Source organism: Aedes albopictus, chromosome 3, assembly GCF_035046485.1.
Source record: "Aedes albopictus strain Foshan chromosome 3, AalbF5, whole genome shotgun sequence".
Taxonomy (NCBI): Eukaryota; Metazoa; Arthropoda; class Insecta; order Diptera; family Culicidae; genus Aedes; species Aedes albopictus.
In genome coordinates, this window is record NC_085138.1 from 133,789,171 (window position 1) to 133,806,359 (window position 17,189).

The 17,189-nt window shown below is 42.6% G+C and overlaps 2 protein-coding genes across 2 annotated transcripts; one reads left to right on the forward strand and one right to left on the reverse strand.

The window, feature by feature from the left end:
• Positions 1-228: 228 nt before the first annotated feature.
• On the forward strand, positions 229-7,694 carry LOC115269988 (26S proteasome non-ATPase regulatory subunit 8). The gene is made up of 4 exons (XM_029878864.2): positions 229-368; positions 626-803; positions 943-1,118; positions 7,072-7,694. Exons 1-4 carry the CDS (start codon positions 322-324, stop codon positions 7,583-7,585), a joined length of 915 nt encoding a protein of 304 aa, XP_029734724.2. The 5' UTR covers positions 229-321; the 3' UTR covers positions 7,586-7,694.
• LOC109408466 (DNA repair protein XRCC1) lies at positions 7,625-10,720 on the reverse strand. The gene is made up of 4 exons (XM_019681803.3): positions 10,473-10,720; positions 8,920-10,409; positions 8,021-8,590; positions 7,625-7,872 (listed from the first exon to the last, which is right to left on the reverse strand). The coding sequence occupies exons 1-4, from the start codon at positions 10,521-10,523 to the stop codon at positions 7,716-7,718; spliced, it is 2,268 nt and encodes a 755-aa protein (XP_019537348.3). The 5' UTR covers positions 10,524-10,720; the 3' UTR covers positions 7,625-7,715.
• Positions 10,721-17,189: the final 6,469 nt, after the last annotated feature.

The following is a 17,189-nucleotide window of genomic DNA, read 5'->3' on the forward strand; positions in this document are numbered from 1 at the left end:
CGTTCGAGAGACGAAAATCGTCCGAACCGGTGGCGCTCCCGTTCGGCCGCGGAGAGAAAATGCTCCATTTCAAGCCGAAGCCGAAAATCAAGCCCACGAGCGTGCCGCTGCATTCAACCGTGCACGATCAATGCCTTCGGATGGCGTACGCGGTGGGCCATGCAAGGTGCGTTCGAGAAGAGGTAGGTAAGGATTTTTTGTATGAATCTCAGCAATCTTGGAGATTATGACAAAAGTTTTTGACAAGATCGATGAAAATCCTACAACGTGCGATAATTTTCTCAAAATTCTGAAGAGTTTAAATCTTTCCAACGCTTGGAAATGGACGTGAAACTATTGAAATCCTTCAATTTTAACAACTTTTACAGGTATGGATTTTGTTCGAGTTATCGAAATGTCGAAGTGAGCACTAGGGTTTAAGATTTCTTGCAGCGGCGTTCGTGCCACTGAATAATCTAACGGTGACAGCTGCTGTCAATTTCTGCGTTTGAGTCAAGCGGCTTGTCATTGTCATGACACTTCAATTTTTGTGTGTAGCTGTTTTGTGCTGATGGTTCATTGTGTTTACGGGCCACTCCGGATTTGTCTGCTAAAATCGTCCTTTTCGATTTCGTTCGATTTCCAGCCTTTTTCGAAGAATACCTACCGGTGCTGTAATCCGCACATCTAGATCTCAATCGAAATCGAGGAGCCAGCGCACCAAGATGGATAACGTCGTTGCCCTGTACAAGCAGTTGCGTACCGAATGGACGAAAACTCCCGTCAACATGAAGCTGTGCGGTTCGCTGCTGGATAAGTTGAAGGTTGGTTTTTGTTTTTTTCGAATTACGATGAATTCTTGTGCCTATATTGCTTTTATTGACCTGAGCAAAAGTTGTAATAACAGGCTGCCGTTTTCTAAATAAATAAATTACAAATTACAAATTATTCTCCTCTCATCAGATTGCTCTGGTGGAACTATCGTATTTGCCGACCGGTGAGAGCTCGACAACCCAGCAGGAGCTGGTAATTGCACGGGACGTTCTCGAGATCGCCGTCGAGTACAGTGTGGCCACGAAAAATATTCCTGCTTTCGAGCGATATATCTCGCAGCTAAAATGCTACTATTACGATTATAAGTAAGTACTCGGATTCACTAGCGTAGACAAAGAATTTCAGATTTGAGAGCGCGAGCGATATTCGATTTTATTGCATTTCTATATGTTACCTTACCTTACCGGTCAGACTAAGGCCTCAGTGTCCTCTGCTGTACGTAGGAGTTGTCTCCATTCGACTCGGTCCATGGCTGTGCGTCTGCAGTTCCGCATTCCACGAAGCAAATAGTCCTCCACTTGATCGATCATCCTAGCTCGCTGCGCACCACGTCTTCTTGTACCGGTCGGATGACTCTCGAGAACCATTTTAGTCGGGTTGCTATCCGACATCCTGATGACGTGACCTGCACTCCGCCGTAGATGGTACGCAACACCTTCCGTTCGAAAACTCTAAGGGCGCGTTGGTCCTCTGCACGTAGAGTCCATGCTTCGTGCCCATAGAGTACTACCGGTCTAATCAGTGTTTTGTAGATATGTAGTGAACTTCGTGTGACGGCGAACTTTGTTCGATCGCACATTCTGCGGAGTCCAAAGTAAGCTCGATTTCCTGCCACAATGCGTCTTTGAATTTCTCTGCTGATGTCGTTGTTGGCGGTGTGGTATCCGGATAAAGTTTGAAAGAAGCGACACGCAACACGTACTGTACACGATGGTGTGCCGAGAAAGACTAAAGACTTCTGCAAGTGAGTTGGCCTTGGCATGGTGACTACCACGAATTTCTCCTTATGGAAATTGGTCGACAGCTTGTTGGTCGGGCAAAGATTCTTCATGAGCACTGTGTCGCCAGCCGAGATGTTACTCGGTTTTGCTCTACGCTTCACATCCTCTCCCTGTTTTCCCAGCATCTTTTTCACGTGGTCCTGATCTCTGAAATCGGTACTGGGTGGGATTGTTTGAAGATCGTCAATACAAGAAAGCTTCGTACGCAACTTACGGTTCTGTAGAAGTTCGCTAGGAGCTTTTCCGGTGACTGTATGCGGAGTATTATTGTACAGGTCTAGATAGCTGTTGAGCTCTGCTTTCCAGTCGTCATATAATGCGTTCGCAATTTTCATCCTTTTCTAAAGTGACCTGTTCTGGCGCTCGACCTCCCCATTTGCCTGAGGCCAGTAGGGTGACGTATGGTTGAAGTGAATACCGTTTGTTTGGCAAAACTCTTCGAATTCACAAGATACAAATTGCTTAGCATTGTCTAGCGTGATCGTTTTTGGAGGTCCCCATGTACAAATAATACGTTTTAGACGTTTAATCGTCTCCTGCGCAGTTATTTTGCTCGTCACCTCCAACTCCATATATCGACTATACTACCGTGAATCTTTGCTGGATTTCCTATGCATATGGGACAAATATGCGATTCAAGGCAGTATAGTAGTCGATCACCACTAGAATATACTCCGCGGATGGCCCTAGGAGGTCTATCGACCCACAGACGGTCGGGTAGTTTTCGTCGCATCATTGGCTCGGGTGGATCCGGAAGCTGAACCAAACGACATCCTTCGCAGGCCACACAGGCATCTACCGCAGATTCATCTAGGCCAGGCCACCAGCATCTCTCCCGTAAACGCCGTTTCATGACGGACTGTCCAGGATGTCCTTCATGTGCTATCTGAAGCATCCTTGGGCGCAGGCTTTTTGGAATGATGAGTTTGGATCCTCGCAAGAAAAGCGAGTTCACGTATGTTGGCTCATTGCGAAACGGAGTGTACTGCTTCAGACTCTCATCGTTCCAAGAATCGTTGATGATGCATACTTTCAACTTCTGCATCTCCTGATCCGAAGCGGTAGCCTGGGTTACTTCTTCAATATCGATTGCAGCAGCTTTGTGGATGGTTCGGATGAGAATTCTTCGGGATCAAAGTCGCCTTGTTCTAAGCCACTTACCAAAGTAGACAACGACTCCGCTAAAACACGTTGAATGAAAACCTCACATTCATCCGTCCACTGAGCATCAGGGACGTGTGCCCCAAGTCTTGATAAGGTATCGGCTAAGTTAGCTGAACCTTCTCGATACACAACCTGTGAAAGGAAAAAATTAAATTCATCCTTTCCATTCTGGACAAAGAAAAAAAACCCTACTTTGAACTTGAAAGCTTGGATTCTCAGCATCCAACGCTCGATTCTTGCGGTAGGTCGTGATGTCGCAGTGAAAAGGGCTTCCAGCGGCCTGTGGTCCGTCTCCAACTCAAAATGTATTCCAAGAAGATAGATCTGTAAGCGCTCTACTCCCCATACGATTCCAAGAGCTTCCTTTTCGATCGGCGGGTACTTTTTCTCAGTTTCCGAGAGACTTTTTGAAGCGTATCCGATGACCCTTGGTTGATTGTTTTTGAACTGCAATAGCACAGCGCCTAGGCCAACTCCCGATGCATCCGTGATAAGTAATGTCCGGTCTTTGAGGTCATAATACCCGAGGTGATGAACAATTATTTAGCGTTACTAAATTTAGGAAGCATATCGTCGAATATCGGCAGAAGGTGATTTAGTCTCTGAATGGCCTGGTTCGCTCTTCGCATGTCTACGCAAAGTCGTAGTTCGCCGTTGTCCTTCAGAATTGGAACCAATGGGGAGACCCATGACGTAGGTTGGGTTACTTTCTCTATTATGTCCAACTGCAACAGTTCATTCAATTTAACCTCGACTTGTTGTAGTAGAGGGATCGGGCAGCGACGAAGAGGTTGGATTACGGGCGAAACAGATCTATCAATGGGCAGACTGAGAGTTATACCTTTCATCTTGGGAAACGGCTCTTTTACTGTGTCGACTCTTCGCACCAACGCATTTTGTGAACTAGGCAAACCAATCTGTAGTACTCCAATTTTCTGCGCAGTTATCTTGCAAAACAATGGCTGTTGCCCTTTCTCGATGACGTAGAAAGAGGCGCTTGTTTTCAACAACTTCCCAACATCGTTGATTTCCAGATCTGCGTCGTAGACTTTTAACTAGTTTCAACGGAACACGCTCATACGCCAAGAACCGTTTATCATGATCAAATCTCTAATTTCGAATAAGTACACTGTGGTGCATAATTGATCGGACAAACGCCGATTTTCATACAAAATGGCCAAGTTTAAGATGCTGTAACTATGGTTTGCTTTGCTGGATTGAGCTCAATTTTTGACACGGAACTACAAATAGGGTATGTGTGCCATCAGTAATCTCATGCTCCCATTTTCATCCTATTCGAAAACAAGCGATTACGGCACCGATTGACACCGTTCTTTTTGTTTTCATGGGTGCTCACTTCTAACAAAAAATACAAAAATAAGAAACAAAATAAATAGCGCTTCAATCCGTTGTTTTTCGTGGGATGAAAATGGGAGCCACATGCTTAATAAGGGAACCAATACCCTATGCTGAATTTTGTGTATACAAAGTATAAAATGTTTTCGTTCACAGGTCTGGGCGTGGCAAGGCGTTGAAAAAATTGCAAAAGTGATCGGACAGCGGCACGCGTGTAAATCAAAGTGGTACCGCTGTCCGATCACTTTTGCAATATTTTCAACGCCTTGCCACGCCCAGACCTGTGAACGAAAACATTTTATACTTTGTATACACAAAATTCAGCATATTTGTAGTTCCGTGTCAAAAATTGAGCTCAATCCAGCAAAGCAAACCATAGTTACAGCATCTTAAACTTGGCCATTTTGTATGAAAATCGGCGTTTGTCCGATCAATTATGCACCACAGTGTATGTCCTGCAGTTTCATCATTTCCCACGTCGTGTCATCGATTAGGTTATGCTTCGAGCCAGAATCAATTAGCATGGTAATGTCAACGCCCCCGATATCAACTCATCGGACTCTCCCACATTGTACACCGGGTACTCTTCACATTTAGATGGTTCACTTCTCTGGTCATCAATGTTGTAGACTGGACGAGACGAGTGTCGAGAATATTTGGGCAGACGCGAAAGACCTGCGGTGTTCATGATAGGCGCTTTTCGTTTTCGATCAAATGTCCCCTAATCAATGGAAAAGGCAAGAGAAAAGAGATACAATTTCGAACCAACCCCTCATATCGGAAATACCTACAGTATTGAATGGACTTTTCGTTTTGCAAAGAGACTGAAAGTGGCCAATGTTTTTGCATCGAAGACACATCTTGTTCAAGGCTGGACAGTGAGCACTGCAGTGAATAAGTCCTAATTGCATTCTCTAAAGCAATGTTAAACAGCAAGCACGAAGGACCATCACCTTGCCGAAACCCTCTGCAAGATTCGAGGAGATTCGAGAGTGTCCCTGGTACTCGCACTACGTACATCACTCGATCCATCGTCGCCTTGATCAATCGTATCAGTTTTTCCCGGATTCGGTATTCGTGTATAATCTGCCACAACTTGCTGGATCGATTGTATCATAAGCCGATTTAAAATAGATGAACAAGTGATGTGTGGGCACGTTGTATTCGCGGCGTTTCTGTAACACCTGGCGGATGGCGAACATCTGATCCGCTGTAGCGCGTTCACTCATGAATCCAGCCTCATATTGCCACACGAACTCTCTTGTAATCGGTGATAGACGGTGGTATAAAATTTGAGAGAGTATCTTGTAGACAGCACTCAGTAGTGTGATCGCGCGGTAGTTCCCGCAATCCAACTTGTTGCCCTTTTTGTAGATGGGACACACGATACCTTCCATCCATTCCTCCGAAGATAATACTTCCTAATCTTGTTAATGATCCAGTCTCACCAGTATTTTAGTAGCTCGCTTGGTAGTTGATCTGTTCCAGCGGCTTTGTTGTTTTCCAACCGGCCAACCTCCTTCTCAATCTACCTAAGGCTGGAAGTCTAGCGCAATGTTATCTAGGCATTAAATGATAATTATAAATATCCCCTGGGCTTGGATTATATCTTCCAGGAAGCTTTGATTTCAAGCATGTAGTCGATGTGCTTTGCAGTAATGATTAGAATAGCTGAATGTATAATCAATGGCAAACAATTCTGTAAAAATCAGATCTTCAAGTCATCTGATATTGTTATACTGATCATGATGCTGCATAGTATATCGAACATTTGTCGAAGTCATTTATGTGCCGGGAAAATATAATTCCTAGTTGGTGAGAATATTACAAACTGAGGGAGGGTAATAGGCCCAGTCAGACCCCTGAATGGGCAATGTGGGTTAGTGTATGGGAATGCCATTGAAGGTTTGTAATATTCTCCGAGGCTTTCGAAATCCAACAGGGCGCGTCCCCGGGTTGCGGATAGGGGGAAAAGGGAGATTTTTCGCATTTGTACTGTAATCAGCCAATGTGATATTATCTCCTATGGTGTTGTAGTGCGAATGAATGATCTCATTCTATGGGAATTCGAACCTTGTAATGTATTGTTTATTAACTCCAATTTTCTAAGCTTGACAAGGTTTTGAAGACAAACATGTGATGAGAGAATTGCCTAATAGGAAAGTCACATCAGCAAAGCTTTTACATATGCAAATGCTATCCATGGGGTCATGTCTAGCATTTAATATGGATGGCAATGACTGATTCTTACCTAGCAGGGGTACTACAAGACCACGCGGACAATTCGATTAAAGGCTTAATTGGGGATAATATATTTTCCAGAACTGAAGGAACATTTTTTTCCGGGTGACTGGCGAGTCGGAGAGAGTAGAAGTTTCGGCTTGTTATAATTGACAAAATAAACAATCGGGCGTTTTTTTTCTTTCTATGACTTGCTTGGCATTTTGTGGATTATTGTTTTTTTTTTGGTTTTGGAAGGTATGCGATTCACTATTGAGCCTTAAAATTATTTTGCATCTGAATAGCATTGATATTGTCAAGTCTGTACCAACACCCTAATCCCACACCAAAATACCCTTTTCCTATCCCATGGCGTTTATGTGGTCAGCAAAGACTATTCAGCCATTACCCCTCCTTATCATCGGCTTTGGACTGACTTGCGCTCTCATTGCCCCACCAAATGCTGCAAAATGAAAATGAAAATGAAATTAAATGATAATTATAAATATCGTTACAGGAACCAGCTGGGTGAATCGAAGAACAAATACCAGCTGCTGGGCATGAATCTGCTGTTCCTGCTGTCACAGAATCGTGTAGCCGAATTTCACACGGAGCTCGAGCTCCTTCCGGCTGACATAATCCAGTCCAACGAATACATCCGTCACCCGCTGGCCTTGGAGCAATACCTGATGGAGGGCCGTTACAACAAGATCTTCCAAGCGAAGGGCAACGCCCCGTCCGAGCGGTACAACTTCTTTATCGACATCCTGCTGCAAACGGTCCGGAACGAAATCGGAGCCTGTCTGGAAAGCTCCTACGAGAGGGTTTCGCTCCAGGAAGCGGCCAAGAGGTTGAATCTTAAAACCAAGGAAGAGGGCAAAGAGTTTGCCGAGAAGAAAGGCTGGAAGCTCGGTTCCGATGGATTTTACCACTTTATCAGCGAGCTGGTCAAGCCGAAAGACCCGATGCCATCGCAAGAGCTGGCCGAACAGGCCATTTTCTACGCCCGCGAGCTCGAGATGATCGTTTAAGGCGGATTTCTTTCCGTTATTAGGCGCATAAGGTTCGTATTGAGTATCACACTGATTTTGTATTGGTTAAAAAGAGGAGATAACTTAATAAATAGAGAAACAAGCGAAATATGTTGGTAATACTTCATGTTCAAGGCCGATATCGCTGGGTTGGGATGAGACACTCCATGTCATGGCATTCGTACACCCACAACGGTTTGATGATTTCTCCCTTGAAGCTGTCACCCATGGGCTTACGGTTACGCGTTACGACGTAATCCGCCTCCGTTGCGGTCTTGGTAGTAGATCTAGAAAGGAATTAAATTAATAAATATTACCATTCTGGAAACATCGAATCTCAAAAAAACATATCTTCCGCATGACTTTCAACAAGTTTCTATACAAAAGTTCTAGATCAAAAGTTGCTGCAAAATAATACAAACATTTTGATCTTACCCTTTATACAATTTAACGTATCGTTCCAGCTTAATCATGTCCACGGCCCCAACATCCGAATCAATAAAAAACGATTTGCCCTTAAAGAAGTCCAGCGGGGCAAAAGCGTCGGCTGTGCTTTGGCTTCCTTCGTCCTCGGTACTCTTGTCATACATTCCGCTGGCATCCTCCGTTGGCTTCTTCTGCTGCATTTGCTTCACCCGCTCGATCTCCTCTTCCGTGTCTGATCCGGAAACCTCAACCGTGTTCGGTTTTGCATCCTCCACCATCACCACATCGTCCAGGTCGTAATGGGCCAGGGCTTCTTCGTCCGTTTCTCGCACTGGTTCTTCACGGGTTTCCCTACTGCGCTCTTCGCCGCGCTTGCTCGGCGAGGATCCACTGGGTTTCTTCGAGATGTCGATGATTTCCCCCTCGGAATCCGTTTGTTCGGCGTCATTCGAGTCCAGGGCAAATTTGCGCCAAGACAGGCGCTTCCGGAGGGCGTGACACCTCTCGATCCAGTCCTTTTTCACTATTTTACCCTTGCCGTGTACCTGGTTGTACTTGGGTGTGTTCTTGAAGGCGCATCTGAAAAAGTGAGAAAACTGTCAAGCTTTGAACTTGTGAACTTTTTCTCAAATGCCATTCTCCCAATTGCCCTTTTCTTCAAATCGTTTAGTTATCTTTTCTTAGGACCGAGGACCTGGGATCGACTCCCACTCCTGAGACAAACTCACAAAATGTAAATGTGAGTTCTTTCTTCGGAAGGGAAATAAAGCGAAAGTCCAGAGATTAAATAAAAATAAATGGTCCTCATATGGTCATTCACATTCACATATTGTGAACAGTACGATCTACCACAGCCTGTAAACCAAATTGCAGAAAAAATATCCTAGCTATGCTAAGCTAATACATACATGAGATGCGTACAGCTCGAATCCCAGTCCGATTTGTATTTAGCCCCCATAGCCAGCGCTTGGTTCCGAAGATTCGCCCGATCCGGGTTCTGTATGCCACTGATGACGAGCACAACATTTTCCAACAGTTTGTTGAACGGTTTGTAGGTCGCCGGTTTACGCTTGCTCCCATCCTCCTCGTCGTCTTTGTTCCTAGACGGTTGTTGAAGTTTTGGTTTCTTACTGCTGGAAGATCCTTCTTCTTTCGAGCGATCCCGTTTAACAGGCGATTCCGAGGGTCGCTTTTTCCTTTCCTCAGATGGTTTTTTATCACGCTGATGTTTCTCATCGCCTTTATCCGAATCATGTCGTTTATGCTTTGCTTTCTCTGCGGAAGGAGACCTAGACCGATTCGGCTTTTCCTGAGATGAACTGATCTTTTTGGGACTGTCGTCTTTGGTGCCATTCGGCGGATCGTCGAACAAAAAGTCTTTAAACTTCGATGCAGACGTGTCGTGGACCTTGGCCTTCTTTTCCACCAGAGCTCGATCTCGCTTCTCCTTATCTGCTTTGGCATCTTTTTCCCGTTGAGCTCGAGCTCGATCTTCGGCCATTTTTTTCTCTAATTTTTCATTTGGTCTATCGTCGTCCTTATCATACAGAAGCGAATCACGATTACGGTTCAAGGGTTTTTTGGCCACCTCGTCATCATCATCGTCGTCGTCAAATAAGCGGGGTTTAGTCTTTGGTGTTATGGCGACCGGTTTCCGGCTCGCCATCGGAGTGGAATGTCTATTTTTCACGGCAGCCGGTGTGGAAGCATTGCGAATAGCAGCAGCCGTTGACACCACGTTCGACGGACTACTGGTCACTTTTGGACTCCCGGTTCCAGCGATTCCATTTCGACTTTCTTTCCAGCGTGCAAACAACGAAGCAGAGTTATTTCCTTCGTCGGAGTCCGGAGATTCTTCTCGAATGGTGAACCTACCCAGCTTCGTCACTTTAGGCTCCTCTCCCTTCTCGGCCACTTCCTGAATCTGCTTCTTAAACTTATCCGGCACCAGTGATTTTTTCTCCGCCGGTATCAATTCTCTCTCATGCTTCCTCTCCGCACTAGGACAATGCACCGTCACGAACGAAAGTCCGTACTGGACACGACTGTTGAACGGCTGGGTACAAATAATCTTCACTAAATCCCATTGACCCCGTGCCACTGATTCGATCAGAGCATCCTGTGTGAAGCACCTCACTCGATTGGTATTGGTCGAGTTTCTGCTCTCGATCGGGGTCATGAACGACGACGTCAGAAGAATTTCCTTGTATTCGGGATTGGTTGGCCCACTTCGCGCCACAAGCACTTCTACAAAAGCCGAGTGTTCGTTGCCCACGTCGATTCCGTTGATGGTCAGCGGCTTTTCAAGGCGCAAAACAACAAAAGCATTCTTCTCCCCGGCATCGCGACACTTCCACTTACGCGCATCTTTGCCCAAGAGGTTTGAAGCAGGGAAGCTCTGGAAATGAGATAAACTACGATAAGCGTTTGTTTTCGCTTTTTTAGCAGATTGCAGACCTACCGGATCTTCACTGCTGAAACTTTCCACGGATTTAAATACAACGTTGGGCATTTTGTGGAACTTCACAAGATCATCTAACGTTATTTGATAACACTAACAACAGAAGGATGTTCGAGCACACGTAGAGATATAAAAGAATCTTCACAAAATATAAAAACTGTTCGGGAAATATCACGAATTTTGTCCAAAATGCGCCGGATTTTGTTTGTGACATCTAGGGCTAACTCAAACCGCAGAGCGTGTAAATAGAGCTTGCTGACGTTTATTCACCTTTCTCTTTCAAACATGCAGGCGGAATAGGATTTGTTGTCATCAGGAAAGGTTTCCCGATGAAAACAAATCCTATCCCGCCTGCATGCTTAAAGAGAGAGGTGGATAAACGTCAGCAAGCTCTATATTGTGCGTTGCATAGGGTACTGCAAGCACCTGATCTAACCTCACTTTGTCTGACAGTTTAGCGAGCTTGTTTACAAGGTGTTAGAATTTTAAACGAGCGGCAAAAATTAAATTCACGTTTTCCGTCGCGAAACCATTATGATACGGAAATATCGATTATATTCAACTTTACTAATACAAAACCAATCGTTTAATTACCATTTTACTGAAATTGTATCAAAAAACAGTTTTGCCGGATCTCCGCCAGAGACTAAGTCCATGTAAACAAGCTCGATGAACTGTCAGTGCACGGCTTCGTGACGTCATCTTGCAGTATCCTATGAAAAACACATTTCGGGAGTAATTCGCGAATAGGGCTTAACTAACAAAGCAATAACAATGCGAAAACAACAACTGAATTTTGCTGGTCAAATTTTAATTCCTATTTAGAAGTAATACAGAATAATTCACCTTAAATAAGGTTAATTGATACAGTTCTGACATAGTTTCTTGTTTCTCTAAGAACACTGCACGAATTTGATATTTTTTGCACTAAAAATTGCATTTATTCAATTACGCCTGAATTGATACCTGCACCGAAGATAATTTCCGTATACCTATTATGTGTGAAACTACATAATTTTTTGCAATAGGACTTCATAAATGAAATTTATGTTAGGAATCATAATAATCATTCGATTCGACGCAAATAAAATTTATCTTCCAAAGCAAATGAAACTTATTTATTTGGAGAAATAAAATTTATGTGTAGAGGTTATGAAATTTATAGGTCGCGTTTTAATAAGCATTATAAGGTAAATTCAAATGAAAATAATGTATGCTGTTATCATTCGCTCATGTTAATTTTTTTTTTCTATTTTCGTAATAAAACACTTGAAGTGATTCTGCATTACTCATAAATTCAGCTTTTATTTGCATATTAATTTAGTTTTCACCAAGGTTTTCACGTTGTTAACGTCTAAACGAAGGATTCACCAACCGCCCTATCACCGACGTCGACCGGTTAAATCCGCCACCAAATGTGAAACCGTGATCTATGGATGCAGAATTGGGGGCTTCCACCAGATGTCCATAGGTCCAAGCATCCCTGTTTTGTGTTAGGCGCCTATTTCGGCGGCGATCCGGAAACCAATTTGGGTTGGATCGACAAAGGCAAGAAGCACGAGCACAATAGTATCGAAGATTTTGCGCAGCCTAGAATGGCAGCACCGACGCGGTTAATAGCTTCTCTGGCAGGCTCCTGGACGCACTCTTATTTTCCACGGCTTTTGAGATGCTTCCCTGTAAATAAAGCAAAGTTATTATTATAAATCAAACATTTTAATCATAATTACTTATATTTTTATATTTTTTTGTGTATACACTTCTCATTGTAGCAGCAGCCTACAAAAGTCTCGTCGATGACGAAAGTCTGCCCTTCTTCTGCAAATTAAGCGGGAGAACTGTTGCCGACCGTTACGAATCTGATTCAATTCGTTGCTGAACCAAACTTTATAATTATAAGTGAACTTCTATAATTTTTAACTATAACAGAGAACCTTATAATTTTAATGTTCGCGCAAACATAAAGATCAAAAGGACCGTATACACTACTTATTGATCACCTGATAAAATGTAAACAGCTGGACATAACATTTATATTTGCACACATAAAAATAATCCTCGAGCAGTCTTATGAATTATAAAGACGCTAAGTATATAAAGTTTAGGTTTGAAATTTTATCAGTGTGAGAATGCTAATTTCGCCCAATACTATGCGCCTCGAATCGATATCATTTTCAGAATCGCCTTTTACTTTTCGCCTTGTTTATGATTTTGACAGAATTTCGCCATTTGCTTTCGCCGTGTTTACGTTTTGATTTCAGTTTCGCCTTCTACTATCGCCGTGTTTACGTGTTGATTTCAGTTTCGCCTTTCACTTTTGTAAACAAAACACCAAACAAAACAAAGGAGTAGAAGGCGTAATTCTTGTTTTTGTTCGTTTGGAATAGAATGGGATTAAGCCTTTCACTCAATCAGTGATTTTCAATAGTTAGAAAAGTGATATCAAGGAAATTTTGTGAGCATTTAGAAGACAAATCTAGCTTCTTTTCACTCCTGCAATTACTCAAATTGTGTACATTTTGTTGGTTACGGCTTTTTCGCTAATTATTACGGATTTATGGCGACTACATTTCCAGGTCTTGCAAGATGGTCGAAATTCAATCGCGGTGCAAATACCACGTGTAGTCGCAGCAGTCATCACATCACCCGGCCACGTGGTGAACTTTTTTCATGAAATATCAAAGGACACTATGATGCAAAATTTGAAAACCAGGTCTGTTGCCTTAGGCGACTATCTCGCGCGTATAGACGAGTGCACCGATGAACATTGAGTTCACTGAGCCTGTAAAATTTTGACACCACAGCGGGGTCGACTCTCAACAACTTCTACTCAGAGATGCATCACCAAAATGTACTGATATTTTCTTTCTTTGATTTCTTACATTAATGTTCATTTAAAGTGATGCATATGCATATAGTTAGGGTTTGTTCACAAATGTCATAACGCTGGAGGGGGTGGGTGGGTGTACTTCATGGTGTTACAGCTCGAACAAAAAATTTTTCTTCTCATATAAACCATGTTACGAAGGGGTGGGTGGGTGTCAAAAAAGGTCAATTTTGGCGTTATGACATTTGTGAATGAACCCTTAATGCACTAGGCCCTATTTTTAAAACTTTATCGTGAAAACTAGATGCAATAAATTAAACAAATTTTCAGCTGGGTAGAAGTTGTTGAGAGTCGACCCCGCTGTGGTGTCAAAATTTGCTGCCCGAGTGAACTTTCCGCGGGTGGTGCACTCGTCTATCTTTGTCTGCGACCAAAAGTAGTCGCCAAAGTAGATTTTATTTTGATTCTTATAATAAAAAATATAGTGTTTTTCAGTGCACTGAGCCAACTCTCTAGATCGCAGTTTTGAACCTATTTATGATCGTGCTTCAATTGTAAAATTAACCACTCAGTGTTTTTAAAATACCTACTTAGCATAAGCACATTCGATAGTATAAACTACCATCCTCGAGGTAGATATAATAAGAAGTCATAGTTCACTAATGTCACACTCTTGATTTTACCATGTTTGTGGTAAGGGCTCGTTCAAATATTACGTAACGCTAAGGGGGGAGGGAGGGGGTCTAGCACTGTGTTACGCTTCATACAAAATTTTAAAATTTCTCATACAAAAGTTGTTACGTGGGGGTGGGAGGGGGTCTAAAATTGTGAAATTTTGCGTTACGTAATATTTGAATGAACCCTAATATTAAATATTTTACAAACCAACAAAATGAAACCGAAGTTATTTTGTGTTTGATTTCACTACTCATGTGGTCAGACGTTTGTTGACATGCACTTACTCGTTTTGTTTACTCAGTAAGTTCTGAAAAGATGAAACCCCCTTTTTCATAACGATTCCAAGAAATAAACGATCGTTAAAAGTTTCAAAACTGATTCACTATCAGTGGAAAGAGTCAACATTTGCCAGAAAAACCTAAATATTATTGAAGGTATGTCAATATTTCACATAAGTAAAACTTGTATGTTATACGATTGCTGCTTTGCTATTTTAGATGCTGATATAGGAAGCTCCCATACTACGACGGCCTCAATGGACCATCGAAGGCTCGATCGAAAGATTCTCCAAGCAGATCAAGACGATTTCTTGTGATTTACTGTAAGTAAACATTAATTCATAAAAAGTTGGTTTCTGAATCTTACCAGGGGCCGTGTTATTTTCAGGTTTTATACGAACAGCTCCTGGCAATTGATCTGATGCGGACGGTTCTATGGTGCATAGATTCAAGAATAAAACCAGGCACTGCTGCAGACTGGCTCATACCGTTGCTCATACCTTGGATAATTGTGCCAAGTACCAGCAGAGGTCAAGAAGATGTTGGCATCGACCAATCGTGCCAGAACCTACAAATGTTAATTTAAAAATTAGTTTAAGTACGTTTTTATAAGTGTAAGCTTTATCATATTTGAACCTTTCATGTATTTATGAAAAGAAAATAAAATAACTTCAAATAGATTGTTTTATATTAAATTACAATGTAATATTACAAAAAATACTACCACGCTGCAGTAAATCTGAAATGATCAAAATAACTACCTTCTGTGGTATATTTAACTGATGAATAGTATAGTTAATAGTAGGGACAACAACCATAACAGCAACGCAGAATAATAGTCAAAAATACTACATTTACTTTTATCTATATATATAAAAATGAGTTTGAAGTTCCTTTGAGGCAACAAAACTCAAGAACGGCTGGACCGATCAGGATCACTCTTGCACGGTTCGGTTCGTATTCGTGGTGGCTGTGTTTATATGTACAAAAAGTTATAAAATTCAGCTAGAAAAGTATGAAAATTGTGAAAATACTGATTTTTGATGAGCCGGGAACAAATTCAGCGTGATCAAAATTAAACCAATCTAGAGTGCGTTGCTGCGATGACCTTAACAGTTGTCAAACCACCGCAACTTGGCAAGACAAAGTTTGCCGGGCCAGCTAGTGATAAATATAAAGTCACTTCGGTTGAAAAACGTTGGTACGAGTCTGTTAATTATAACCCCTATTGTAGTAATTTTCCTAATAAAGCTGCTTTCAGTGTATGAATCTAATCTGAGGTTGAAAATAGGAAGTGAGAGTTATATGCGACGCATGTGGTATGACCAAGGGTATGACTCTCAGAGGGCCATGATACTGTCATATGCCATGCATTTTACTTCTATCATGTGGGCTGGGTGCGCCAATGTATATGCAATTCCAATAATAGCCTTAATATATTAAAAAAAAGTTTCCTAAGGCTGGAGCGGGAATCGAACTCACAACACCCAAATGACCGACGCCGCTAGCCGCACGACCACGAAGCTCACTTACTGGAATTGCGGAATTCTGCAAAACGTGTTCAACTTTATCTGCCAATGTTGCTTTTCCACCTGGTCAAAGTTATATGCACAGCTAATGTATCGATCGTGTTATGTGCATATAACTCCGATATGCGCAAGTGTCATTTAGTTTTATTAGAAGGCTTTTCAATCGGAACTGTTTATTAAATGGTACGTATAACGATTCATTTGAAGTGAACGTGTCAGACTAGGGGTACAATGTATATGTGGTGTCTGATAAAATAGGCTTTTAGAATTATTTCAGTGTGCGCCGTTGACATGCCGATCGTGGTGAATTCGGTGCAGTACACGCTAAGGTCAGTTTACCCAAATATGAGTAAACTTTACTCATAATCGCTGAAAAGTGCACAACCTCATTTTATGGGTAAAGTGGCTTTATTCATAAATGAGTAAGGGCACTTTACCCATAAATGGGTTGAGTAATTTTACCCATATATGGGTAATTTTTCCCTGGTAATATTTTTAATATATTTGGAAGTTTCGATTAATTTGGAATATTAGGGCAACTTCACTGGTGGTCCATTTTTTGTTCCAAATTTATATCAAATTTGGAACGGTCCAAATGAAGTATACCAGATAAAAATAGACCCAACTGTTTGTTTGTGCACCGGTTGTTCTAAAATGATCTGCCAAAAACAAACCCAAACAAAAACACGTGGTCTATGTTTACATTCGCAGCAACAGCAATATTTACAGAATCTTCCGTCTTCTCCGGTGGTGGTGCAGTTTTTCGAGTTTCCCGCCGAACTAGAACAGCTGCCCATCGGTTGCTGTTGGACGACAGTGGTGCAGTTTCCCGAGTTTCCTGGAGGACGTGATCGGTGCTTGTCGGTTGCTGTCGGACGACGGTGGTGGTGCAGTTTCCCGCCGGACGTGAAGTGAAGTGCCCGTCGGACGGCGTCAGGAAGTTCGCTAAGGCTTCCGTTTTGGAAAAATAAGGTTAGTTTTATTTCCATGAAAAGGTGCATCTCGATTCCTTCAAATTAATTCCTTCAAATATTTATCAAACTTTTATTGTAGAATCTTCGTCTTCCCGGTGGTGCAGTTTGCCGGGTTTCCCGCCGGCGTTAACAGGTGCTCGTCAGTTGCGTGGTGCAGTTTCCCGCCGGACGTTAACAGTGCCCATCGGTTGCAGTCGGCCAACGGTGGTGGTGCAGTTTCCCGGATTTTTCTGCCGAACGTGAACGGGGGCCGGGGGCCTGTCGGTTGCTGTAGGACGACGGTGTTGGTGCAGTTTCCCGCCCGTTGGACGGCGTCAGGAAGTTCCCTGAAGAGAGCGGTGGTTTCCGTTTCGGAAAAAGAAGGTAAGTTTTGTTTATTTCCACGAAGATGCACCAGAGGAGAAGAAGATGCATCTGAATGGTATATTTAC